This window comes from Xiphophorus maculatus, chromosome 5, assembly GCF_002775205.1.
Source record: "Xiphophorus maculatus strain JP 163 A chromosome 5, X_maculatus-5.0-male, whole genome shotgun sequence".
Classification (NCBI taxonomy): Eukaryota; Metazoa; Chordata; class Actinopteri; order Cyprinodontiformes; family Poeciliidae; genus Xiphophorus; species Xiphophorus maculatus.
The window spans coordinates 7,597,342-7,623,609 of record NC_036447.1 but is presented as its reverse complement, the minus strand read 5'-3'; the positions used below and the strand labels follow the sequence as shown (position 1 = coordinate 7,623,609).

Genomic DNA, 26,268 nt, shown 5'->3' with positions numbered 1-26,268 from the left:
CATGCTGTGGTACCAGGTAGGAAGCTTTAAGCAGGCAGCATCAGTTACTCAAAATGCCGCCTAGACAACATGCAGTTTTGGCTGCACATTTACTTCAGGTATATTAGCGGATAAAACAACAGAGAAATTGTGTTTTGTTGTGATTTTAATTGAGCAGGTTGCATACAGTGGAAAAGAGTATTATTTAGAAAAAAGAAAAAACAAAAGGGCGTCTTAAGGAATACAGATAAACTTGGTTATGGATTACAACTTTCCGCTCTCCTGTGTATCGATGTAGCCGTCTGCAGGCAGCAGAGAGCTGAAGCGCAGCAGAGGCAGATCCACAGGGGGGCAGCGCTCCTTCCCTGGAGCCCAGCTCTCTCTGCCTCCTCTTGCAGGCGGAGGCGGAGGTGGGAGGTCACAGTCAGTGGGAGTGGAGTAACTATCGTCAGGCTGGAGATGGTTGTTGTTTGGGTCGGGTGGGGAAGGGCAGCGGACTACAAAGCCTCCGCGGTGATGGCGGTGATAGAGCGTGCCGGACACCACCAGCAGCGTCAGGATAAGGGAGCTGAGCAGGAAGAACAGGATGTAGACCCCTTTAGTCTCCGAGGACAGGTTGGATCCGCAACCTGCAGGCGGATAAATCAACAGCTGATATCCAGAAATGTTTATGGTAAATCTATCTACAATTAAGGAGAAATGTTTCATGTCTGGCTTAATGGTTGGTTTAAAGACTTATGTTTTCATAAACTTAAAGGGGCAGGATTATGTAAAAATCTTTAACTTCACGTCATGTCATGTTATTCCCTCATTAAAAACATACCTGAAGTGTTGAATTGATTCTTTCATGCATGTTTGAGAAATCCTTTAATCTCCATGGCAACCATTCAGCTGTTCAAAATGCCAAGGTGGAACTAGCCCCGCCTTCAAGACACAACTCCTCCTCAGAGCTGCAGTTTCCAAACTAGCAAGCTTCCCCAGTGTCTCTCCCACTCAGCTCCTTCAGACTAGCCAGCAGCATTTAGCAAACACCTGGAACTGTGCATCTGCTAAACTCTTTATACCAGATACTTCTCAGTGCAACGCTGGCAAAAACATTGTTAAAAGGTTAATAGAGGAGGGATGTTGTGACAACTTCCTGAAGGTGGAGTTTCAGAAAGAACAGTAGTTTCTTAAAGAGACAGGCTCTATTTCAAGGCGCTAAATTATGAGGTCACATTATCTAAAGTCATATTTACAGCATTTTTCTAACAATTGAAGGTGACGGTTATTTGATTGTAATATAAAATGGCATAAGTGGCTAGAAAACATAATGCTGCCCCTTTCAATGTTTCAGTATTTGATAAAGACAAAATAAACTATCAATAAGTTAATGGAACAACAATTCTGGACATAAAATTTGTTTGTTGTTTTTCTACTTCAAGTTCATGATGAAGTTTTGATGCAATCTCTGATAGCAGCAAAATCCCTTCATCAGGAAGGCCCTTTGATCCAAAGCCAGAATAATAGCTTGGGTTTCCTTGTGGTGAAATTAATGATTGCTCCAATCATGTAAATTGATCAAAACTGCAGTTGTGGTTTAAAAACTTTAAACGAGGCTGTGCAGTCGGTCAGAGCAACCGTACCTGCTGGCTGCACTTCCATGCAGGTGGTTCCCCCGGATCCCAGATGGGACTCATCCCTAAAGCCTGCTCTGCAGCGGCAGGCGTATGTACCAAAGTGGTTCACACAGTCTGCATTAGCGTCACACAGAACCAGCTGGGTCCCACATTCATTCACATCTGAAAGAAACGCACACAGCTGGCTACTGATTACACAAATAACTCCAAAATCTCAATTTTCAACCTTTCCTGCATTAAGCTCTTTTACTACAAAAAGATTCGGCAGTTTTCAGAAACTTTAGTGGAAAGTTAGTCAGTAACCTGATATTTATTTTTGAGCTGTTCAGCATCTTCTTAGCATCTCATCTAAACCCAGTCCATGTCAGAGATTCAATGAAACCCAGATGTGATACCTGCCGTGGACACAGACATGATGACGGCACTCCTGTGGTTGACTCTCAGGTTGACGCCTGTGGCGAGGAGCCCCTGCATGGCTGAGTGGACGGCCCTGTGGATCTGCACGCCTCCAGGCCCATGACCGATCTGCAGCCAAAGGATGTAGAGTGCTCCTGCATTCAGCCTGCACACAGGATCACCATGAAACAGTTTTCACAAACTACTCTATTTCACTGGACTTTAGATTTTCTGTCTCCAAAAAGAAACTCAACATCTTAAGCTACATTCACACAGCAGGCAGTTGCAACTCAAATCAGCTTTTTTTGCCCCCCTGTGACCTACTTTCCAACTTTTTCACCACAGTCTGACCACCCCGATTCCAGGGGGTGATTTTTTTTCACCCCAAAAATCAAATACACATCCAATTGTTTTCAACGTGTCTGCAGTCTGAACAGTCGTGTCGTATTTTAACAGGCTTTTATGTCATTGATGTAAAACACGAATCATAATGCATAATACTGCACCAGAAAGACGGCTCCCATTGTTAACTAAGCTTTAAAATCTATCTATAAACTTCCATAAACAGTACGCTGTTTATGGACGTTAATAGTAGCTTTGGTGTTGTAAACCGTTGGCAAGAAAGTCAGATTGCAGTCGGGTTTAATTAGTTCATCAATTATGAATACCACAAGAAAATAAAAGATAAATAGAAATGGATTTCAGCAAAAAGACAAAAATAAAATCACAATTGAGCATCAAAACATGATGTGTGAACGTAGCCAAACCAACCGTTGTGAACAAACCTCTTAATTCTTTTTGACGAGAGGGAAAGTCGTGTGTGAAGAGCTTCCAGCTGTTTGCTGATCTACAGAAACACAAAAGGGAGCTTCTTTCATATCATTTCAAATCCCATCTCTTGTGTTTAGATCATAAACTTTTCTCTTTTGAAACAACATACCAAAGTCTTTACTGACAGCAGCAGCAGCTGAGCCAGATTGTCCCAGGAATCCTCCAAATCATGACTGAAATTCACCTCAACAGCCACTTCAAACAGGTGATCTGTCAAGAGACCCAAAACACTGCAACCGATGTCAAACTACCCCCAAATAGATGTCAAACTACCCCCAAATAGATGTCAAACTACCCCAAAACACATCTGAGAAGCTGCTTTTATTTAGAACGCAGCAGAATCCTACAGAAGGGCATTAGAGTAATAGCACATAGAAAAGATTTTGAGATTAATCTCAGAAATTTTCTAGAAAAAATTTTTTACTTTAAAAAGTTTAAAATGTAGACTTTAGAAACTCACATTTCTAAGTTTTTTTTTTAGAAAATTTCTGAGATTAATCTAAAAATTTCAGGGTTTTTGGGCAGAAATTTACAATTAACTTTTTTCTTTTTCTTTAATTTGACAATGGTTCTAATATGCTGTCGTAGGATCCTACAAAATTATTTGTGAAGAACAAATTTTTAATCTGCTATTTTTTACTTTAAGTTCTACTCACCACCAGGCAGATGTGGACCCTCCGATTTATTTTTCATGTTCGCTGTGAGTCGCACAGAAGAAAACACATCGTCAGATTAAAGCACTAAACATACAGTCCGTTCTTTTGTACTGTAACTTAAGATCTCCAAACCTTATAGTTACATTGACATTAGGATGCTTTGTCTATGTTTAAATCCCAGCTCTCTCCACCTCTGTACTCAGAAGTAACTCCTGAAAGTAGTCAAGTAAAAAAATGAAGCCAGGAGCTTTCGAGGACATATTATGGATTCTTGGTTTTTGTTTTAAAGTCCAAATCTTTTTGTTTTGTGTGCAATGGTGGAAAAAGTACAGAGATAAATTAAACAAGTAAAAGCAGTTTCTATGGTTAAGAATTCACTCAACACCACAAATCTCCAGGGTAGCTCATCTAAAATGTAGTTTGAGCAACAATTACTGCTGTACTTTGTCGACAGCAGGAGTGGCGAAGGTCATGAAAGGGGAGTTTGGATTATCTGAAGTCAGGTTCAGAGAAATCATCAGAAATAGATTTTTTTAAAATGGCAAATAACTCCTCTGTGTAGTGGAAGCTAGCAAGCTACTCAGAGAGACTGCCTTGGCAAAACTTTGACATTTAAAATGGGGTATAACGCTGAAATGTCACAACAGACCCGTTTTTACTTTTGATTCTGTGCTATTAATACACTGTACTGTAAGTAGTCTGTTATGTTTTTTAAAGTTCAAAACATGTGCAATTTATTTGAGAAAAATGCATCCTACTTAGTTGCACATCCCATGGACTGAGTACAACATTTTATTTGGTGTGAAGCCCTGTGGTGTGAACTTATATATCTGATACTGCTATACAATAAAAGCCATTTCTATTCTTATATCAAATACAAAAACCTGGAAGATTTAAGGAAATAATAGTCCAGCTAAAATCCTTTATAATCAATTTGATTTCAGGGTTTAGAACTGCTTTAGGACCTTTTCGGTTCTATTGAAAGAGAAATTAAAATTATTTAGACAAATAACCATACATCAACGTCATAAGTGAACAAGCAAGTGTAAACCAAAGATCTGCAGAATCCAGACAGACTAATCCACTCACAGTTCCCTTTGGGTTCCACCATTTTAGGGTGGTGATGCTTGTGGTCCGTTTTCTGGGTTTCTGTGCCATCAGAAGAAGATGGTTGCTGGTCTGACGCCTGACTGATCCGCAGTCTGTCGTCTGCAACTTCTTCCAAACCATCAGGAGAGACCTGACCATTCAGGTTGCTCTCATCTGCAGACACAGTGTCCACCGTTTTCCCTTTTCTTGCTATTGGAGTGTTGTTGCCAGGTTTGAGTTCATCACGCTGCTGTGCTGGCGGGATTACAGAGCGACCGGCCGAGTCGGCCTGGCTGGAAAGGCTGCGAGTGGCTCCTCTTCCTGACCGGAACATCCTCTGCGTGGACGTCGGTGCCGTGGGTGCAGCCACAGACTGGTAGACATGGGAGTGGTTCTTCAGTGATGGATAGAGGTTTTTAACTGCCTGAGAGCGGATAAAATTTCAGCTTTAAAGATTTATACTATCTTTAAAGTGTAAAGATAGCATAAATTCAAAACAACCAAAAACATTTTTATTCCAGTAGTTCTGGCTTCTCTTCTTACAGCTTTACAGCGTATAATGTTGTAGACTTTAGCAAAAGTCTACAATATTTAAATATAGAGGTCTGAGCTTATCAAAATTATTTTATTTGTGACTTCAACTGTGGGACTTTTTTTTAAAAAAACGGCTTGCAAGAATATTAATGCTCCTCAGTTATTGACTACAACAAATTAGGATGGAAAACAATACATTTAATTAACTTTTTGCTAGAGGAGCACCAATAATTTGGCCCCGATTTCCATGACTTTGGGAGATTTTTGATCGGCCGATTCTTACACATGAAGCTGATCTCATCCATCAATCTTATCTACCTCGGCCAAGGTCTAAAAATCAGCCACTGTCCTCTTTTGCGTTTTTGTGAGAAGTTTGAGTGACAGGTCGGCCCACAAGGTCATGTCTGCATGTTTGCAATTATCAATAGTCACCTCACTTTCACCAACTTTCTTGCTACATTTAGCAACAGTTCTGACAAAATCAGAATCGGCAGGTCAGACTTCTTAGAAACTTGTAATCAGCGATCGGCCTGAAAGCTGCAATATACTTCCATTTGGGTCTCAGTTACAAAAATCGTCCGTCTATCACCTGAAGAATATTTCTAAAATTAAAGGACTAAAGTCTCAGCAAGATCTAGAAAAACTCATCCATGTGTTTATCTGTAGTCGCATTGACTATTGCAACTGTGTCTGCCTAAAAAACTAAAAAAATTATCAAACAGATTCAGTCGATCCAGAAGGCTGCAGCTGGCATTCTGACTAAAACCAGGAAGTTAGAGCACATCACCCAGTTCTAGAGTCCCTACCCTGGCTCCCTGTGGCTCAGAGAATAGACTTTAAAATTCTGCTGTTAGTTTATAAATCACTGAATGGCTCAGCACCACGATACATTTCATCAACCCTCCAGATCTCTCAGGTTTTCTGGTTCTGCTCTGCATCTCCAGAACCAAACATGGAGAAGCTCCATTCAGCTTCTATGCACCACAAATCTGGAATAAACTAAAAGAAAACTGCAAAACAGCTGAATCACTGAGCTCCTTTAAGTCTAAACTAAAACCCAGCCGCTTAGAGTTGCTTTTGATTAATAACTGGAACATTAATTAACATATTTGCTTGATGATGGCATTTGACTGAACATAATGTTTATTGCTTGTTTCATACTTTACTATGTTAGATTTTTGTGAAATAAAAGTACTTTGAACTGTTTTGTTGCTTAAATATTCTATACAACTTGACATAAAAGTGCGAGATACATCTTACAATGTCACTATTGACATAATGCTAACATGTTTCATTGCTTTTCCATTGAATTTGTGTGAAAACGCATGGATGTGTGAGAGAACACTCACCTCTGCACCTCTGTCTCCACCCAGCGGCACCCAGGGCAGCCCAGACGTCGCTAACTGCTGATCATAATAGTCATACGCCAGATCATCGTTTTCCAGCTCCACATTGTTCACTAATGGCTCAAATTCACTCAGTCCAGGAGAACGTTCCGACTCCTTGCTTCTTCCTGTTGAACCTTCCTGTGGGCTGTAAACCACCGGTGGTCCAAATGCTTGGTAGTGGCCATAAAAACCTCGGTAAGGAGGGTCAGGCCAGCCGCCGATCAGGAGCACCACATACAGAGTGTTGGAGGACGACGTGTACTTGGCTTCCTGCCAGCACTTCTGCAGCACCTTGTGGCCCCCTGACTGGGCGCCAGGCTCATCCACATGGATCTGGTCCTGTTTCAGTGAGCAGGCCTCTTCAAGGGTCAAGTCCTCCAGGCGGAGATGAATCCTCTTCCCAGGATCCACCTGAATGGTCCAGTTGCACCACAGAGGAGGGTTGGAGCACAAATAGTCTGGGGAGAAAAACTCGCCGCTGTCGCTGTTCAACAGCTGGTGGCAACTCCGCAGGGCAAAGAAAGCACCGCTGTCCCCTTTAGGGCCATCTGAAGAAGAGAAAACCAACCATGCATTAACGCTCAGAGCCTTACAAAATGTTCTTGCTTTTGTAACATTTTACATAATATTTATATGTGACAATACATATTATTGTCACATATGTAGGTCTGTTACTGGATGATAAAATGCAATGACATTGTTGTTTTGAGACCGTTTTATTCAATAATTGTCACCAAAAGTGCATTTAGCAAAAAACTAAATAAATCTTTTGACAGAAAATAATTTAGGCAAAAAATAAATTTTAAAATAAATCACCAACTTTTTTTTTTTTTTACCAAAGAAAGAAAAGAAAAATAAATCACTTTTGGGAAAAAATTACTTTGCCATTATTTAGTAAAGTGATAATTTTGATAATACCAAAACTTCCTTTCTCAAAGACCAATAAACTACAATTTTGTAAAGAACACTGAACACTGGAACTGGGAGATATTTTAACTATCATGACAGCCAAAATAACTAAAATGGAAATAAAAACTACACAAAACCATAAATAAAATGGATTATGTCTCTAAACAAAATTGCCCTTCAAAAAATAGTAATCATCAGAATGAAAATCATCAAGCTCCTTTCACTTCATTATGCAATTAATAGATTAATTGCAACAGGCTTACACCAGATCTATGGTTTGAGATAAATAAGTCTTTGTTAAGATGGAAAGCAACCAAGACATCACAGCCTACTGTAGTAGACGTAATTTCACATTTTTTAAAATTTAGCTAAAAATAAAACAAAAAAATATTTTCAGGAGCCTAAGATTCTGTTAGTTGGTATGAATTTAATGTCCTATGGGTCATATAATGCGCTTGTTCAGACATATTGCCCTCATCAAACGTCACGTGACACCGAATTTATTGCGCAAATCTTTGAGAATTCAGATTTTACTTTTTTACTTTTTGTAAAAAAAAGTTTTGATTTTTACTTTTTGATGTACGTACACATTACCAGATTTATGCCACATGCCATCAGTTATAAAAAAAAATAAAAAGTCTGAATGGATTTTTACAACAATAAAACTGTAAACCCCGCTTTAAATAAAACAGAAACTTTACTGTATTTTTTTTTTTTTTAAAAAAAAGCTGTATTTTTACACCAGATAATTATGCACATTATTTTTTACTGCATAAGTTAATTACTAAATGCTAACTGTTCAAGAACTTGATTTTCTCACCTGGAAGCCTGTTGACTCCTCCTGTGTTCCCCTGCGGAGAACAGACAGTCGTGTAAATACAGTAACACGAAGAGTTACACCAGAACCAGCCGCTTTCGGAGGAATGTCTCCTTAACAAACCTGTGCTTCACAAAGTTTCCCAAATGTCAACAGGAACACCAGCAGCCTGCTTGGAAAGTTCAAGCTGTTCCTTTTAGGCATTTTACTACCTTTACCTTTACTGTTCAACTTTATATTCGAGTAAGAAAAAAAATAACCAAGTCAAAGAAAACTTCTCCGTTTCAGTCAAACTCCTTTTCCTTTCCTGTCCGCGCAGGTGAACCTCATCAACTAGATAATTGAATTTCCTTTTACCGGCTGCTGGGATTATTCCGTCCAGCAGATGTCGCTGTAGTATTGCAAATTTGATCCGGTGATAGATGGACGTCTTTACTCCACAACTAGTAAGTTAGGAATTTTACACGTGTACTCCTGAGGTTTTTAGTCGAATTACTTGTTTAAACAAGTAAAATACAACAATTAAATAATTGTCTTTTTTTTAATTAAAGTTTTTAGGAATTCAAAAACAACAATATTCAATAAAAATACCATTTACAGCCAAGACTGTCGCAAAAAGCGAATCACATAATAAATTATAATGATCTCAATAATTTCCACTGCAATTAATAATAGTTTTTCAATGGCAATTTTGCTTACAGAGACATCATAATTCATTTTATTTATAGTTACGGTTGTGTGTTATTTCAATTTTATTTATTGTTTTTGGTTGAGTGATGTTTTATTTTGATTATTTGAAATATTATCCAGTTCCAGTGTTACATGTTCCTTACAAAATTAAAGTTTATTAGTCTCTAAGAGAACAAACTTGCATTAGGCCTTTATCATTATATTACTTTACAAACGATATTATCATTTATCGCAATAATTATTGGGACAGTGTATTATGCAGCAGTGTTTGTTTTCATGATAGGCCTATTTATCAAGCCTGTTGCAATAAGCAGGTAATCAATTAACCACATGATAATTAAAGTGAGCTTGATTATGTCCTTTATGATTATTAATATTTTTTGAAGGGCCGTTTTGCTTACAGAGACTTCATAATCCATTTCATTTATGGTTTTGATTAAGTGGCTTTTATTTCTGTTTATCTACTGTTTTTGGTTGTGTTTTATTTAGGCCTCGTTAGGGCCGGGAAATAAATCAACAACAATAAACCTGTGATCAATATCAATAGACAGACCGTATAATAATTCAACTGAACCACATGGTATTCTGGGGGATGTAAGCAGAGTAAATGCTTTAGCTGAGCTGACCAAGGTTGATGGTATCAACTAACTCATTCACTCTTTGGTTACCTAGCAACAACCTGTTGAGTAACTTGCACAGCTGCAGTATCAGGGTCATGCCACCAGTTTGGCAGTATTTCAGATATTTAAAACAAAACAATAATCAATAATTATCTATATCAACTGATAGGAAATTCTTAGCGATGTTCTCAGACCTCATCCTCCTCAGTCACCTCCTCCAGTTCATTACAAAACCAATAATTCACACGGTAACATTTTAATTCTTGTACTTTAATGAAATACACCTATTTAAATCAATAAAATAGTATAATTACTTTAAAGCTGCATTTTGTATCTTTTGCAAAAATATGCTTTTTTACATATTTGTTAAAGCTGTCGTGACAGTACAGCATAACGGATAGTCTGTGAAAAGATCAATTTCTTCCATCTCTTCTCTAAGCTAAAATCACCATCAGCACAGTTTCTGGTCAAAAACAACCAATCAGAGCCAGGAGGAGTATCTTAGCGCTGTCAATCATCCTCATGTACGTTCTGTTAAGTGTGCTAATATTGGAGAAATAACTTACAGTTACAGAAAAACTGCTTGGCTATGCTAATTAGCATAGTTAGCATAACCAATTATGCTCCTTTGTGGTAGCAGAGAGAAAGGGGGAGAGTGAGTGCAGCTCATATATGAGGATGATTGACAGCAGTAAGACCCTCCTCCTGGCTGTGATTGGTTATTTCTGATGGAGCTGTGTATTTGTGCATCAAGAACTGGGAGCACTGGGAGAAGGAAACATTTTTTCTCAGATTATCTCATAATTTCAGTGCATAGTGACCATTTTAACAAATATGTAAAAACATATTTAAAATACTCAATAAAATGAAGCAGATTATCTGACAACTTTAAAACCAGTTGAAACAGGTCACTGGCAGCTCAGCTCAGGGTGAGTAACCCACGGCCAGATCTCCAGCATCTCCTGTGGTGTTCGACTGTGAACCAGCATCAGGCTTCTGTAGATGCATGGGTTGTCCCTGTACTTCTCTTCAATGTCAAACGTCCTAAATCCTGGGTGCTTTTTAGGCACCAGGCCCAGCTTCTCCAGACACATCCCAGTGTAGACATCATCAATGGGATACAAGACCACCTCCTGAGAAATGTTGGAAAGACGTATTGCTAAATCCCCAGAGAGCAGGTAGCCTCCACCGCCAGCGTAGGGTGGGTACTGCCCCACAAATACACTCTCAGGGATAAAATACTTCAGTTTTCTGTTTCTGTGGGGACCTGCATTCTTGATAACATCACCTATGAACAAATCTTTGCCTTTGCCCTCAGACAAGCCTCCCAGGAAGTCAATGATTTGTAAGGTGTTAACAAAGACGTCGTCGTCACCCTTGAGAATATACTGAGCGTGAGGACAGTGCGTGCTGAACCACTCTAGAAAAAGGACTTCTTTAAGGGTGAGGTTGAAGAATGTGTCCCTGTAGTCCCACTGCAGCAGGTCTTTGTGAAGCTTTGCCTCATGGTTTAGCATCTCCTGCAGGTCGGGGAAGTTGTCCACAGATGAAGTTCTGCCAAGCAGGAACACTGTCACCACACTCCGATTGGCTAAGAAGCCAGCGTGTCCCCATGTCTGGCGAATGGCCTGGCGCCGGTCGAAATGCGGCATCAGTGACTTGACCACCAGCAGAAGGAAGGGTTTTTCATCGCAGACGTGGGGCTGGTTTATCAGCATCGGATACATCCTACAGCGCATGTGTAAAAGAAAGTCCTGGAACCGCTTTGGTAGAATGTTGTAGTCCAAAACCTGCCTTGCGACCCGGTAATCCGCTTCACATGGGTCAAGAGGTCCGGTATCATTAAGCCAATCCGGCAGAGCAATGAAGGAGCCTCCAAAGAGTTCAGAGTTTATAAGCGGGTTGTTAATCACGTCCAAGCGCTGCTGTTCCTTGTTCCAGAAGGATTTGCTCATTAACATTCGGCCCCAGAACCTCTTGGATGGAATCCGAATCCCCTTCGGATCGCCTTTATGCCCAAGTTTCCACGAAACGCCCACCAGAACACAGATCAAGATGTTGATCATCATCAACATGCAAAGGGCCTTTCCTTTCTTCCGGCCCAATGGCATGTGTGCACCGTGAATCTAGAAAAAAAGACAATATATTAATAAATTAAAACAACAGCAAATAAATGAAAAACCAGAAGAACTGGAGTGCCATGTCAAGACTCACAGTAAAGGCAGAATGAATAGGAATATGCAGAAACATAATAGCCCACTTTGAAAGGATTGGGAGAAATATGTAACAAGAAGGTCAACAGGAAGTTTGATCCTCCAAAGTTTGGTTTTAGAGCTTAAACTTGCAGAATACAAGGCCACATTTTCCCTCTTAATTCCCCAGGAACAATTTTTCCTCATCCCTTCTCTAATCCCTCCCACTTTCTCCGTAACAACGACAGGCAAGCAGGAATCATACGTTTCCAATTCAGCCATGCACATGACACCATTTTACAGACAGCAGTGGCTCAGTGGGCTTAGACTGCACACGCAAGGGGCCACATGGCTGGGATTAATATTAGAATAGAATAGAATATACTTTATTGATCCCCAAGAGGAAATTGCTTGTTTGTTGAAAGCTACTCCATCTTAGGTAATAAGTACAAAGTTTGTAAAATATTAGAACTTTATTACATAACTGTGCAATTCAAATAAAGTGTAAAACATTTACACAAGAGAGTAATTCATCACTTGTCACAATTAAGCAGGGTGTTGGGCAATAACAAATAGTCCCAACAAACACATTGAAGTTTGATAACAGTAACATGATAAAATGTGGAAAAGTTACAAAGTATAAATTTTGCAAGATAATAGATGTGCTTTTTCTTCAGAGAAACACATTTTCTTACAGTACAGACTGTGCCCCGAGCAAGTATTGTACCAAAGAGTAGCCCAACTTGTTGCATACCTCTGAATAGGCTGACAGCTTGCTGGTTGTGGGTGTCAATCACATTACCCCCGGTTTCACATGAATGCTCTGCAGCGAGGAGAAGCTTGTTTCTGTTTTTTCTGCAGCCATCAGGAATTCAAACTGTAAACAATAAAGCAGTAAGAAATGTTTTTGTTAAAGTGAATGTGATCATTCATCACACATATTATCCTCAGTAGACCTAGTAAATGTTTATTCAAAGTTAAATGTGATTTATTATTAAATACACCCAGCAAAATGTGCCATCATCTTCGACGTGTTGGGCTGATATTCAAACAACATAAATGTTGATGTTAAATGGGTTAATTATTTTGTTAATATGCCACTCAGTGCAAAAAGATACAGACACAAAACTACCTTTAGAAAGTTTCGTGGTGTGGTCTAGTCATAAACCACATGAGGAAATTACAACGGCGTATTAAGGCCATTGTCGAAAGAAAATAAAATCTTTTAAGATTTAATCTCAGAAATGTTCTAGAAAAAGCTCCAGGGTCAAAAATCTTCAACTTTCGGAAATCTTCTGAGTTACGTCTAAGTGTAACAGGGTTTTAGTTAACAATATTGTAGATGTGAAATATTGTCAAAATTTGTTTATTTATTCTTTAAATTTATTTTGTTTAGTCAACAGGTTGTTTCTTCAGACATTTATTGGTGTTTTAAGTTCTGCTGGTTACCATAGTAACGGGTAAATGACAGCTCCTCCCCCCCTTTTCTGTTGCCGTCTGTAACTGTTATCAGATCTGAGCTTTCTTTACAAATGTTATATTTTAACATATACTTTCGGCAAATTTAATAACATTCAGTATTTCATGAGTAATTTTGCTATGTTTTGTTTACGCCTTTAACTGTTATCATTATTAAGGTTGTCCATTTTAGCTATGTTTAATTTTACAAATGTTAACTGCCTCTAACTGCTGTCAGCTGCTCATTGGGAGCTATTGTTTTGTAATTTGTTTAGGGTTATTTATTAAAACATTACTTATTTGCATTATCTCAGGCAACACATTACCTGTGTGAGGAGGAAATCCTCTCCTTAATTAAGTCATTTTTGGGCCGATCCTTTTGTTTTGTATTTATCTGTTCATTTATCTGGTGGATATGTGTTTTCAATAGAACAATTACTCTATGTGTTTCACTGGCTGTCTAGTACATGGTCTGCTACCTAAATCAATGTTATCTGTCATTCTGGGACCCATTATTAAAGACAAAGCGGGTAAGATTAGCTCCTTGGAGAATTACCGACCCATAGTAGTTTGTCGAAGGTTTTTGAAAGAGTCCTTCTAAATAGGCTGGAAGAGTTTCTTTTGACCTCTGATAATCAATTCGGTTTTAAACCCAAACATGGTACAGACATGTGTATTTTTGTGCTACAGGAGATTTTAGAGTTGTATAATTTGCGCAACACCACAGTATTTATGTGTTTTATTGATGCTTCTAAAGCATTTGATCGCGTGAATCATCAAAAATTGTTCTGCAAGTTAGAAAGCAGAGGTGTACCCAAATATCTAATTAGAATAATGGTCTATTGGTATGGTCATCAACTAATGTATGTCAAATGGGGTAACTCATTGTCTGACTCGTTTAATGTTGGTAACGGAGTAAGGCAGGGAAGTATATTGTCCCCTTACCTTTTTAACATCTATATGGATGAACTATCAAAGCGCCTGAATTGTTGTAAAACAGGCTGTGTAGTTGGTGACCGCACAATCAATCACATAATGTATGCGGATGATTTGGTAATCTTATGCCCATATAGTGCTGGCCTTCAACAATTACTAAGGGTCTGCTCCCAATATGGATGTGATTTTGATGTCAAATATAACGCTAAGAAAAGCAATGTCATGATTGTTAGAAGTAGAGCAGATAAGCATCTGATAACCCCTGACTTCTCTTTATCTGGCATTGTCCTCAATATATGTAATGAAATTAAATATCTGGGACATTACATAACTGATGACCTATCTGATGATCGTGACATTAGTAGGCAGTATTGCATGATGTATGCACAGGCTAATATTTTGATCAGAAAGTTTGGTATGTGTTCATCCTCTGTGAAGGTAGCTCTTTTTAAAGTTTTTTGTACTTCATTTTACACAGCCCATCTATGGCGAAGATATAAAAAAAGTAGCCTGCACAAACTTTATGTGGCATACAATGATGGCCTGAGGCTCCTACTCAAAGTGCCTAGATGGAGCAGTGCCAGCCACATGTTTGCACATAACGCTGTTCCCACATGTGCAGCTGCGCTCAGGAATCTCATGTATAAATGTATGTGTAGATTACCCGTGTCATACAATAATATAATAGCAATTTTAGTAAACCCTGTTTTTAGTACAGCGAGATTTTTCTCAAGATTGTGGAAACATTGGCGTCATCATTTATTTGTGGCTCAGTGACTGTCATGTTTCTTTTTTGTTTTTTCTTTTCTTTTTGTTTTACTATGGACCTCTTTTGTGTCTGAAATAAAGATTGATTGATATTATTATTAATTTTATTATTTTGCTAAGCCTGTAGCTCCAGTAAATGGCTTACCTTTGTGTCAACATGTCACAAAACGAGTTATAGGCCAGTAGTTCCTCAGTAGGGCTGCATAATACCAGTAAATAGTATAATTGCAACATTATACCTCTTACTGGTATAATATTAATCTACGTTTTTGTGACTCACAATGACCACATCACTGTTTGTGAGTTGTAGCATCTAAGCCAACAAACACAAGTGTCAGCAGTGAGGGCAGGTCGCCTTTTCAACAGATAAAAAGACTTTATCTGCCTGCAGGATTTGTATGTGTGGCACTTAAAAATATCTTACTAAATAGTGCAAATATTGCACCCAACAGTTGCACACAGTGGTATTGCAATGATGATTATGATTCAATATATTCTGTACCTCTAATCCTCAGTTTAAAAAAAAAAAAAAAAAACGATTCTAACTCCGTAATGCACTTTGTAAAATGATTTCAAGTCTTCTAATTTTTCACATTTTGTCACATTATAGTCACAAGCTTTAATTTACTGGGACTGTATGTGATAAATAAACACATTTAAGTGCATAACTGTAAAGATGACAGAGAACCAAAAATTATTTTCATTTGCTTTACAAGAAAAAGTTGAAAAGTAGAGACGCATATTAGTCATTTTGTAACATATTGGCATCAGTCCACTGAATAAAACTGGGCTGATAGTAACATCTGAGTTTAACAGAAGCAGAGAAGCAGTGGTGAAGTTAGCGATGTGGTTGTTTGTTTCAAGGTGTCAAATGAGGAGTAAAATATAAAAATATATTTATCTACATAGGTGATGTACATAAATATCAGTTATCAGCCAAAACAGCAATATTTATATCAGATATCAGCCCAAGTTTTATAATGGTGCTTCCCCTACTGAAAAGTGTGGCATGCAGTTGTATTTATGCCTCCAGTGTCAATACTTTGTGGAACTATCTTTTCAGGTGTACTTTCACCAGATTTGTACATTTAGAAACTGTAATATTTGTCCATTCTTAGCAAAACATCTTAAGTTCTGTCAGATTGTATAGAAACCGTTTATGAACATCAACTTTCAAATATTCCCATAAATTGTTAATTATATTTAGTCTGGACTCTGACTGCTTTGATCTAAACCTTTCCATTTGTTACCACCATGCTTGAGAGAGCTCTGTGTTCAAAGTGATGAACATTTTAAGCTTTTTTTATTGAACAATGGTTTCGTTTTTTTCACCTCTTACATAAAAGCCATATTCATGGAGTGAAAAACTAATGATTTTTATTTATTTATTTATTTTGCTTCTCCAGCCTCTGATGTGGATTCTCACATCTTTCCCAGAGTTACAAAGTTACTTGTTAAGTGAAAGGTCATGTTTTGGTAGATTAGCAGCTGAGTCTTTAACATTTACAGATGATGGATTGAACAGCAGGCAGAGAGAAGCTCAGAGTTTGGGATTTATAATCTAACCTTTAAACTTATTCCCTATAGTTTGTTCCTTGTTCTTCGTATTTGCTTACTCTCTGACAAATTCAAGGAACAGGATGACTTATGCTAAGGTTAAATTACACACTGGTGGAACCAGTTTAAAAATTAAATGACTTTTTAAGGTAACTGATTACACTGGATTTTATCTAAGGGTATCGGAGTAAAAGGTGATATACGCACGTCAAGCTTATCAGATTATCCTTCAGTTTCTCACAATAATTCGTAATAGAATATATGAAACTTTGCGGCTGCAACGTGACAAACTGTAAAAAGATATAAAGGGTATGAATACTTGTTATAGATTTTTGCTGAAATCCGCGACTGGAGTTACGGAAAAATATATATTTGGCCTTGTTTCTAAATACCTTCATGTACAAACATATTAAACATTATAAATAGTAAACTAACCGAACAAATAAAAAGCATTGTTTAGTTTTGGTACCAACCTGTGGTTGGTTCCTTAGCCTTCCTTCGGCGCAGACCCAATTCCACCTCCGGACCGGCCGGTGGTTCTGTAGATCCAGATGGTGAGTAATCCAAATCGGATAATAAACTCTATGTCAGTCACCTAACGTAATCAAACGTACAGTTTTGTTACCGCCACTCCGTAAGTGTAGTCTGTGAATTTACGTCCTGCCTTCCTGTGTCTTGCGCCTCGTGACTCCTCCCTTGTTCGGTTTTTCTCAAGCTCCAACGTGCTCTGGATTTTTTTTCAGGGGCGGATTGAAACTATTTGAGACTCTGGGCTAAACTGCAGAACAGTCGTGTGGCAAAAGGTTTTTAAGTTAAGCAATGCAAGATCTGCAAGTTTTTTTTGTGCAACAATTCATATTGTTTCCATATTTTAATGTGCTTAATTTCTGTTACAATTTATTGCAAAGATTATCTATAGATTATAGATTATTTTTTTCTTCACAACAGAAATGTTGCTATAAAATCCTTCCATCAATCTAGTTAGCAGATTGAATGGCATTATGGAAAAATGGAAATGGACTGAACTTATATAGCGCTTTTCCAGTCATTTTGACCACTCAAAGCGCTTTACACTACATTCACCCAGTCGCAGCCACGCACGCATTTATATACAGATCAGTAGGCAATTTGCACAGAGGCACATTGACATGTGGAATCAAACCTACAACCTTCCGATCGCAAGACAACTATGGGTTTCAAATAATTGATTTTCTTGTATTAAGAAAAATATGCAACATCCATCAATTTGGCTCAAATTTGTTTCTGCTAAAACATTTAAATCATTAGGAACTTAAACAATAAAAAGGGTTCAGTTGCAATGAAAAAGACATGAAGATCAACAGGAACATTTTCCAATAAAGCAATTGCATATCTGAACACCATATAGCACACTGTCATTGCTGCAGGCAGTAAAATTTTGAGGTTCAATTTGAGCTTCCTATTGTTTAATTACGTTTTATGCTCAAGCACTGCAATAAAATATAACTTTGAACTGTTACTGGATAGTAATGATTCAGTAGCAGTTCAACTTTCAGTAGCAGATCTACTTTGAGTGATGAATTAATTGACTTTGAGTGATGAATTAATTATGAATTTGGTGATGAATTAAAGGGCTATTTCAATATGTTTTTATATAATTTGAACTGCATTTGATCAAATCTAGTTCAAAAGTTCCAATACTTTCAAATGATCAAACTTCAGGGGGATTATTCCACACTCAATGAGTCTTTAAAACAGTTTGAAATTCAAAAAGAAGTATTTATTTAGCCACCAGCACAACCTTTGACTGAGACAAATGTGAAACTTACAACATCTACATATACAGCTCTGGAAAAACGTAAGAGCCCACTGCACTGAACCCCATTGAAAACCTCTTGATTATTCCACCAGAAATTGATTTCTGAACTCTTCCTGAATTATAACATTAGTTTTATTGTTTCTAAATGAATATGAACTTGTTTTCTTTGCATTATTTGAGGTCTGAAAGCACTGCATCCTTTTCAATATTCTCATTTTCTGCAAATAAATACTAAATCTTTGCTTGGAATTTCAGAGACATGTTGTCAGTAGTTCATAGAATATGGGTCTATTTAAGCTAGAATGAATCAATATGCAGTGTTAGCCAAATGTTTTCAAAAAATAAATACTCACATAAACTGCATTTTGCTGTTACATACATGATTTCAGTCTACAACACATTTAAAGCTTCGAATACCGAGAGTTTGTTCTTTGATAATGAATGAAATTTCATTTCAATGTCTAAAGTAAAAACACAGCAAAGGTGTAAATCAAGAAGGCACTCACCTCTGGAAATCTTATCAAACCATCACAGGCCTCAGTGGGTCAGACCGTACACAGACGGCAAAAGCAGACTTTACCCTCAACACAATCAGCAACAAGCGGGAGGACATGTCGCAACCCTATCCCTATCATTAGGGTTAATAAAGGGCAATCACAGGGGGAAAAAAGCAAATATCCCTAAATCTCACAAAGTTTTTCAAGTCAAAGAAAAGCTCAGATAAGATATACTTCCAGAAATGTAACTATTTCTTATTTATTGCTAAATCAATCTGATGTTGGATAATGACTGGTAAAAACAATAGGGTGCTCTGAACAAAGTTCACACAGCCTAGCTTTTAAAATCTTATGATTTTATTGCAGGAGCTGTTTATTGCTTGTCAGATATGATTCATACGTACAGTTCTGTGATCTACTCTGGTGTAACCTGACCTATATCCTAAAACGTTTCAGAGAAATATGTTGAAAATAAACACAACTTTGTTTAACTACACTTGTTTAATCTGGTAATAAATGATTCTGTACTAACTGTGTTTATTTGACAAAAAAAAAACATCTGTTAGGTACAGTAGTAAATAGCTTAAAAGTACCGTTCAGATTCAATCCTGGTAAAAAAAAACTAAACTGTTGATTTAACAGGTGTTCTGTCACAGAGGAAGTGTTACACAAACACTGTGCAGGTTTATAGGTTTTTCTTTCCTACTCATAAATAATTGATAAGAAAGCAGGTGGACTCACTGATGTCATCATGGTCCTAAATGTATATAATCTTTATGCCTTTTATCTGATCAATAATATAAAAACAACAGAAGAACATCACAGTTCTTATCAGCAACACAGATTCTTCTCCAAGAAATGATACACCTCCCACAAAAGCAAGGAGCAGACTGACTGGACAACTACATTTTTATTTTAAAAAGTTACTTGCATTTAGACAGAAAACATCTAAATTACATGATATTATGTTAAGTGTTACATTTGCTTCTTTCAATATTACAACATATCATTTGGTTAACAAATTCAAAGCAGATGCATTTCTGGCAATAAAAAAAAGCGATTGTGGAACCGCAGCAGCATAGTTTATATGAAGCTGGAGCCGTTGCTCTAATGTGCCGTTACTTACAGGTAATCTTCCAATGAAGACAATCATTTCTCTCCGGCTGATATAAAACCACTTTTCTGACCAGAAAATACAGCTGGACTTGCTCAAAGGTCCAGTAACTTAGAGTGACAAACTTTCTGGGGTTTTATGTACGGTGAACTATTCTGTCTATGCTCTCCTGGATGTCAGCCATCTTCTTTAGCACCTGGTCCACCTTGGTCTCATCAACCTCCAGACACAAAAACTCAGAGTCCTGATGGGAAACAAGAAAAAAGGAGGAAGGAAGAACAGTTATTTTACTATAGAAAACATATTATTATAATACTCCCTTGCAGAAAGCTGTGGTATATCTGTTCATCAGTGGATAAGTTACATATCAGCCTCAGCCCCATGACAGAGCTACATGTGTCTACATTCATATCAGATTGATGAAACAAAACAAGCAGACATGCAATAGCCGCGTTTCTGTCACAAATGTGCGCAAAGTTTTGCGGAGAAAAACCTATTTTCTAATTGCAGTGCTTCCATCAAATTAGAAATGCAATTAAAAATCGCACGTAAATAAATTTGTTCACGAAGTAAGTAATTAAAAACAAAAACACGCCATCATCCTCCTATCACTTCCTCTTGTCTTCTTTTTCGTGTTTTGCACCAGTGGCAACATCAGGTTGTTGATCATGTCACTCTTGTGACTTGTGTGTGAAAAAAGTGTTTCCATTGCCGTTTTGCAAGAAAAACCAATTCCAATGAAAAAGCACCTCATCTTACCACAAAGACATTAAATCAAAAAACTTTTTCTGTATTTTTTAAATTTGGCATGTTTCCATTAAGCAAATTCATTTTAGAAAAGTCAAATTGTGTAATCATATGGTCAACGGAAACGCAGCTGCTGTTATTAAATAGGATGTATGATAAAATATATTAAAATTATATGGTTTATTTTAGTTATTATGTACAGAGCTCCCTGTGGTTAATGGGGGAAGAAAATTCTTTTGTGCAATAAGCAAATACACCCTGGTCTATTTTGTATACAGCCACAAATGTCTATTTAAAATTTCAAATATATACACATTTAAAAAGCCTCAGTGAAAACTATGCTCTTAAGTTTTTAGTGCAAAAAACAGATTGAAATTTGATTTATTTTACACATAGGTTTGTGGTGCATTTCCAAAAGAACATACATTATTACACTGATCAAAAGTTTTGCAAGGGAACGCAAAAGAAAAAAAAATTCTCCATGTCCCTAAGGGAGCTCCGTAATTATGAACAAAGCCCATAATACTGCTAAATTAATGTACAAATTACAGGCAAAAATAATCCGTATTACCTTATTGAAAATGTATTTATTTATATGTCATAGTGCTGTAATACAACAAAGATTAGGAAAATGGTAAAATACTTATATCCAGGTAAATAAAACCGCATGATAAGTATTCCATGTTCAGCTGGTGACATCTCCATGTAAAAACCAGAGGAAAACATGACCTCTGTTGGTCATTTACGATAACGAACATGAGTAATTTATAAATCCTGACTTTAGATTAATGTTGTGGATTTCCTTTGAGGGGTTAACCTCTGGGAGATTTTTGTCTTGGAGAGCCTCTGAAGCTGCTTTCTGTGAAATTGAGAAACAAATGTAGTTTCGTCATGGGGCTGAGGCTTATTAAAATTGACATGTAATCTGATCACATTCAGATCCAGGCCTCCAGCCATGATAAAATCTGTCTTCTAATCCAGCTCATAGCCAGTCTGTCAGCTGTGTTTACTGTAATTCAGGCTGTCTAAAACCAGGAATGTTCCCTGTGTTTCACCCATGTCAGTAGCCCAAATGTATCACAATAAAGTTAGCATCCAGGTCATATAAATATGCAGATCTTTGGGTAATCTTTGTGTTAAACACAAGTTATTTTAGTTGAGATTTTAGATCAAACTTGATCTAGAAACAACACATCTATTGTTGAAATAATTCATTGAATTAGTTATGATCAATTGATTACTGAAGTAATTATCAACTAATTTAATAACTGATTAACTGTTAACAGGAGTATAGACTCAAAAAAGGCAATTTGCTGAAAGAATAGCAACCTCAGAACAGTAACTAAGTCAAAACTGTACAAAAATTATTTAAAAAAAGTACTAGTTTCATTAGCAGATTATTTTACTTATAACAAAATATTTTCCCCATGTTTTTAGTGAAATAATCTGCCACGGGAATTAGTAGTATTTCATCAATATTAAGGAATTGTTGACTTAAAATTCAATAATTTTAAGTCAATAATTAAAATTATTGACTTAAATAATAAGTCAATAATTTTATTGACTTATTATTATCTCATAATAATAAGTCGATTATTATTGTGAGATCATATATCTTGTTGAAAAGTTACTTGCAAGTCAGTTTTCTCTTATTTCAAATGTAATAAGATATTTGCAGTAGAAACTAGACCAAAAATACTTGGTAAGATTCAATGTTTTTGCAGTGAAATAATTATTGATATTGACTGATATGAAATGCCTGTGTGTTTTCAGATATATTCCCCAGCCCTCAGACAAATATAAATAAATATTCCTCATATTTTCTGCTGATATGTTCGTAAAACTGGAGTGATGCTAACCTGTCCAGCTCTGCCAAGCTCCAGCTCCATCAGGGCGACTGGCCCTCTGTGGTCAGCGTTCCCATAACGGTCACCAGTTTGGAGGTCCACTCTCCAGGAGAGGCCCCTGAGGGTGGGCTCCCAGCGATGCTGAGCCAACAGGCTCTCCCTCACCCGTACTCGCTGGCTCTTCCAGAAGCGAGAGAGAGCGGTGGCCTGCTCAGCACTCAGCCCGCTGCCACCGTGTCTCTTGGTCTGAGCTGTGAGGAAGGCCTCCAGCTGGGCGTGGTCCATGTCTGCCGTGGCAATGGACTTCAGAGCACGAAGAGAGCAAAACGAGGATCAGAATGGGTGTTTGAATTCTGCAACTTCACTGTTCATTTCTGTTCAGCCTTTCTGGCACATTCAAGCTGAAGAACTCCCTATACAATATTTACTTGACCACATATTACTAAAGTAATTTCAAAATACTTTAGTCATATAAACCAAGGTATTCAATTGTTTTCTAAAAAGAAATAAAATCATTTGAATGTCCTGATGAACCAATTACACAAGCCAAGAGTGGACATTTTCCGCAGATACTATTTCGCAATGGTTTTTTCAAGATAATGAGCTAATTTCTCGATTGTTTTTTCGAAATATCAAGTTAATTCCCCATTTTTCCTGCTAATTTTCTTGAAATAAGTTAATTTCCCATTTTTCCCGCTAATTTTCTCGAAATAACAAGTTAATTTCCCAATTCTTTTCTTGAGATAATGAGTTTATATCCTCTTTTTCACATATACATTTTCCCAATAATTTTCTTAAGAAAACGTGTTAATTTCCTGATGGTTTTCTCAAACACACACACATGTTTAAGACACACCAATCATCTCATGATTCTCGAGATTAACTTATTATCTCGAGAACACCATCGAGAAATTAACTTATTTTGAGAAAACAATCGGAAAATTAACTCATTATCTCGAGTAAACCACAGGGGGAAAATCCTGTAATCAGAGAATGTAAGAAAATGTAGTTTATTTTTAAGGTCAAATCTCTACAAAAAGTCAAAGTTTATTGTGGCTTTTCCAATTGCATCCTAACTAAAATCACCTTTCTAAGAAGACTGCTACAAGAAAAAGATCAAATTCTTCTTTTTTTATGTGGTTCTTTAAATTGTTTACATGAAATATAGTAGAGCTGCAAAATTTATCAATAGAGAATTGTTAAAATAAGATAAGATTTATTGTCATTGTCATCAACAGATTACAACGAGATTGAGATTTGCTCGACTCGAGTTAAGATGCAGGTTATGTGTATATACATAATATACAAAGATAAAGAAATAAATAGTACAAAATGAGAAATAAATAGACATCAGAAGATGGTTGCAGCGCCTGGAGGTGTCGCAACAGAACAGTTATCTAAATGACTTATATTTCAAGATTTATGTATGCAAATTCTGCATTTAAACCACATTTTTTGCCAGTTGGACAGACAAAACATAATTTCAAGAAACATCCTTATTATTTAAAAAGAATCCCAAATTTGGAATAGTTTGCCACCAGTAATGAAATTACTATTAATATATAGCAGTTTTACAGGTTAAACTGTTGATTGTATTGAAGCCGTATTTTACAGTCAGTTTTAAATATATTTACTTCTATTATTAGCTTGATGGTTAATTTCTAAAGTTCTATCCAGGAGATGCAACTTTATTTTAAGTCTTGTCTCTGTTTAAACATTTTTTAAATGAAACAAAAAATTAGAAAAAAAGAAAAACGTCTCTGAGATCTTGCCACCCCCTTTGTATATTTTAAATTACAAACACATGTGTGTGTGTCACTTTGTTTATGTTTCTCATCAGTTCTTTTGCTCTTAATGAGAAAAGAAATTACATGCTAAAATTAAATAAAGGTAAACTTGAGCTCTGACAGATGTTAAAGGCAAAACTGTTGCTGTAATGTTTAAATTAGCAGGCAATGCTGCCCTCTGTTGACAACCATTAATAAAGGAAGCAGGGGTACGCAAATAACTTCATTATTTGTTGTTAATTTACAAATAATATCTAAAACGTTTACCATTCATTTTAAGCTAGCTTTAAAGAGGGCGCAGTAAAATCGTACTACAGTCAATGGCTAAAAGCCAAGACTAATGTTGAGCCTGAATCAAATAGTTTATTATCTTAACATTAATATTAAGAGTTTTTCTAACACTAAAAGACTCTTCGCTACCTTTAATAGTAATGACAATGCATAGATACTTGTTTTGGGCTGTTCGTTTGTATCTGCAGACAGGAAAACATGTTTCTCTTACCTTTATGAGCCCTTTCATTTTTTCGAACAAAACTTTGAATTCCTCCTGCGGCATTTCCGGATACAGCTCATTTTTCAGCAACTCCTCCGTAATTTCGCTTTTATTATAATACACCATCTGAGCTATTCCACTCAGTAAACCGCTCAAAGATTTTGCTACTTCCACGTCCGCCATGTTTACGTGCGGGTCACATGAGTGTGTGAAGGCCACACGTGTCAAATACAGATGCATGGCATTGTGGGAGTTGTAGTTATTGCGTATCAGATTGACTAATAGAGTGTGAAGATAATAATATTCTATACTTAAGTTTAGAGTAGCACTACTTCAACATGTTTTTACTTAAATAAAGGTAAAAAGCAGCCGTCCAAGAAATTACTCAAATAAGAGTTAAAAAGCATTTTGTGAAATGGCTCCATAAGTACAGAGAAATTGATAATAACATCCATCCATCCATTTTCTTACACACTTGTCCCTAGTGGGGTCGGCAGGGGTGCTGGTGCCTATCTACAGCTAACGTTCTGGGTGAGAGGCGGGGTTCACCCTGGACAGGTCGCAGGGCATCACAGAGACAGACTGGACACACAACCATGCACACACACACACTCACACCTAGGGAGAATTTAGAGAGACCAATTAGATTGACAGTCATGTTTTTGGATTGTGGGACGAAGCCGGAGTGCCCGGAGAGAACCCACACATGCACAGGGAGAACATACAAACTCCGTGCAGAAAGACCCTGGGCCAGGAATCAAATTGCTGCAAGGCAACAGCTCTACCAACTGCGCCACTGTGCAGCCCCTGATAATAATATCTGATCATTTAATATTTAATTGTATCGTAATAAAATAGAGACAGCACATTATCAGTTCAGCTATACTGTTATTTTAAGTTGATTTATTTTTCAAAACACATTAGAAAAAATTGGAAAGTGGAGGAAAATTCTGTTTTGATTTTGCAATTTCACAACTTTCTTTAAGTAAATGGTTTATAGTTAAATAAGGGACTTGAAAGATAATAAATGTGGTTAAAACTATGAAAGAAATTTTGACAGAAAAGTGGATCTGACTGGTGGTTTTGCTGAAGGCAGAACGTCTCTCTTTCTATAGAGATCACAGTTGATCTGCACAGCTCTGGATTCTGACCAGTAAATAAAATGTACTTAGTTAAGAAATATCAAAATGACAAGAATTTCATGATTTACATTTAAATTAAATCCAAGCTGAATGTTTAAGTAAGATCTGTGGACTTATATTTGCGTAAATGAATCAAATATAAAGAAAAAGTTATTTTACAAAACTTTATTGTACATTTTTAAATAAGCAATTTATGAATAAACTTACATTTTTTAAAAGACAGATAAAAAGACACAGGTCTATGGAGAGTGAAGAATTTTAATAAATTAATGACACACTTAAATAATTATTACATAAGTTATTTATTGTCATTTGACACTGTTCACTCTCCATAAGAGTCAGGACATACTGGAGCAGCAGTTTGATATGAAGCTTTGAAAACATAAAAAGCAAGTTTATCCCTC

General features: G+C 36.9%; 3 protein-coding genes across 4 annotated transcripts; all 3 read right to left on the bottom strand.

Moving 5' to 3' along the window:
• Positions 1-127: 127 nt before the first annotated feature.
• LOC102226733 lies at positions 128-8,997 on the bottom strand. Its single transcript, XM_023333548.1, has 10 exons — positions 8,342-8,997; positions 8,222-8,252; positions 6,454-7,040; positions 4,571-4,994; positions 3,482-3,523; positions 2,935-3,035; positions 2,780-2,841; positions 1,994-2,160; positions 1,605-1,760; positions 128-608 (listed from the first exon to the last, which is right to left on the bottom strand). Exons 1-10 carry the CDS (start codon positions 8,420-8,422, stop codon positions 244-246), a joined length of 2,016 nt encoding a protein of 671 aa, XP_023189316.1. The 5' UTR covers positions 8,423-8,997; the 3' UTR covers positions 128-243.
• Positions 8,998-9,382: 385 nt separating this feature from the next.
• On the bottom strand, positions 9,383-18,821 carry LOC102233570 (N-acetyllactosaminide beta-1,3-N-acetylglucosaminyltransferase 2-like). 2 transcript variants are annotated; one of them, XM_005797473.3, is made up of 4 exons: positions 18,744-18,821; positions 16,913-17,034; positions 12,475-12,597; positions 9,383-11,654 (listed from the first exon to the last, which is right to left on the bottom strand). In XM_005797473.3, the coding sequence occupies exon 4, from the start codon at positions 11,637-11,639 to the stop codon at positions 10,437-10,439; it is 1,203 nt and encodes a 400-aa protein (XP_005797530.1). In that variant the 5' UTR covers positions 11,640-11,654; positions 12,475-12,597; positions 16,913-17,034; positions 18,744-18,821; the 3' UTR covers positions 9,383-10,436. The 2 variants fall into 2 exon arrangements, with proteins under 2 accessions (XP_005797530.1, XP_023189320.1); XM_023333552.1 differs by lacking the exon at positions 18,744-18,821 and adding an exon at positions 17,054-17,448 and having other exon boundaries at positions 16,913-16,978.
• Positions 18,822-19,613: 792 nt separating this feature from the next.
• On the bottom strand, positions 19,614-24,962 carry commd1 (copper metabolism domain containing 1). Its single transcript, XM_005797472.3, has 3 exons — positions 24,732-24,962; positions 22,455-22,745; positions 19,614-20,092 (listed from the first exon to the last, which is right to left on the bottom strand). Exons 1-3 carry the CDS (start codon positions 24,960-24,962, stop codon positions 19,985-19,987), a joined length of 630 nt encoding a protein of 209 aa, XP_005797529.2. The 3' UTR covers positions 19,614-19,984.
• Positions 24,963-26,268: the final 1,306 nt, after the last annotated feature.

Bases quoted from the DNA above. Each gene is read 5' to 3' on its own strand.
- commd1 (XM_005797472.3), bottom strand. From the start codon at position 24,962: ATGCATCTGTATTTGACACGTGTGGCCTTCACACACTCATGTGACCCG. The intron at 22,746-24,731 runs GTAAGAGAAACA...CGTGCTCTGAAG, and splicing joins AAATGAAAGGGCTCATAAAG to TCCATTGCCACGGCAGACAT. The intron at 20,093-22,454 runs GTTAGCATCACT...GTTTCCCATCAG, and splicing joins AGCTTGGCAGAGCTGGACAG to GACTCTGAGTTTTTGTGTCT.
- LOC102233570 (XM_005797473.3), bottom strand. From the start codon at position 11,639: ATGCCATTGGGCCGGAAGAAAGGAAAGGCCCTTTGCATGTTGATGATG.
- LOC102226733 (XM_023333548.1), bottom strand. From the start codon at position 8,422: ATGCCTAAAAGGAACAGCTTGAACTTTCCAAGCAGGCTGCTGGTGTTC. The intron at 7,041-8,221 runs GTGAGAAAATCA...TCTCTTCTTCAG, and splicing joins AGGAGTCAACAGGCTTCCAG to ATGGCCCTAAAGGGGACAGC. The intron at 2,161-2,779 runs GTTTGTTCACAA...TCCTGTGTGCAG, and splicing joins TCGTCAAAAAGAATTAAGAG to GCTGAATGCAGGAGCACTCT.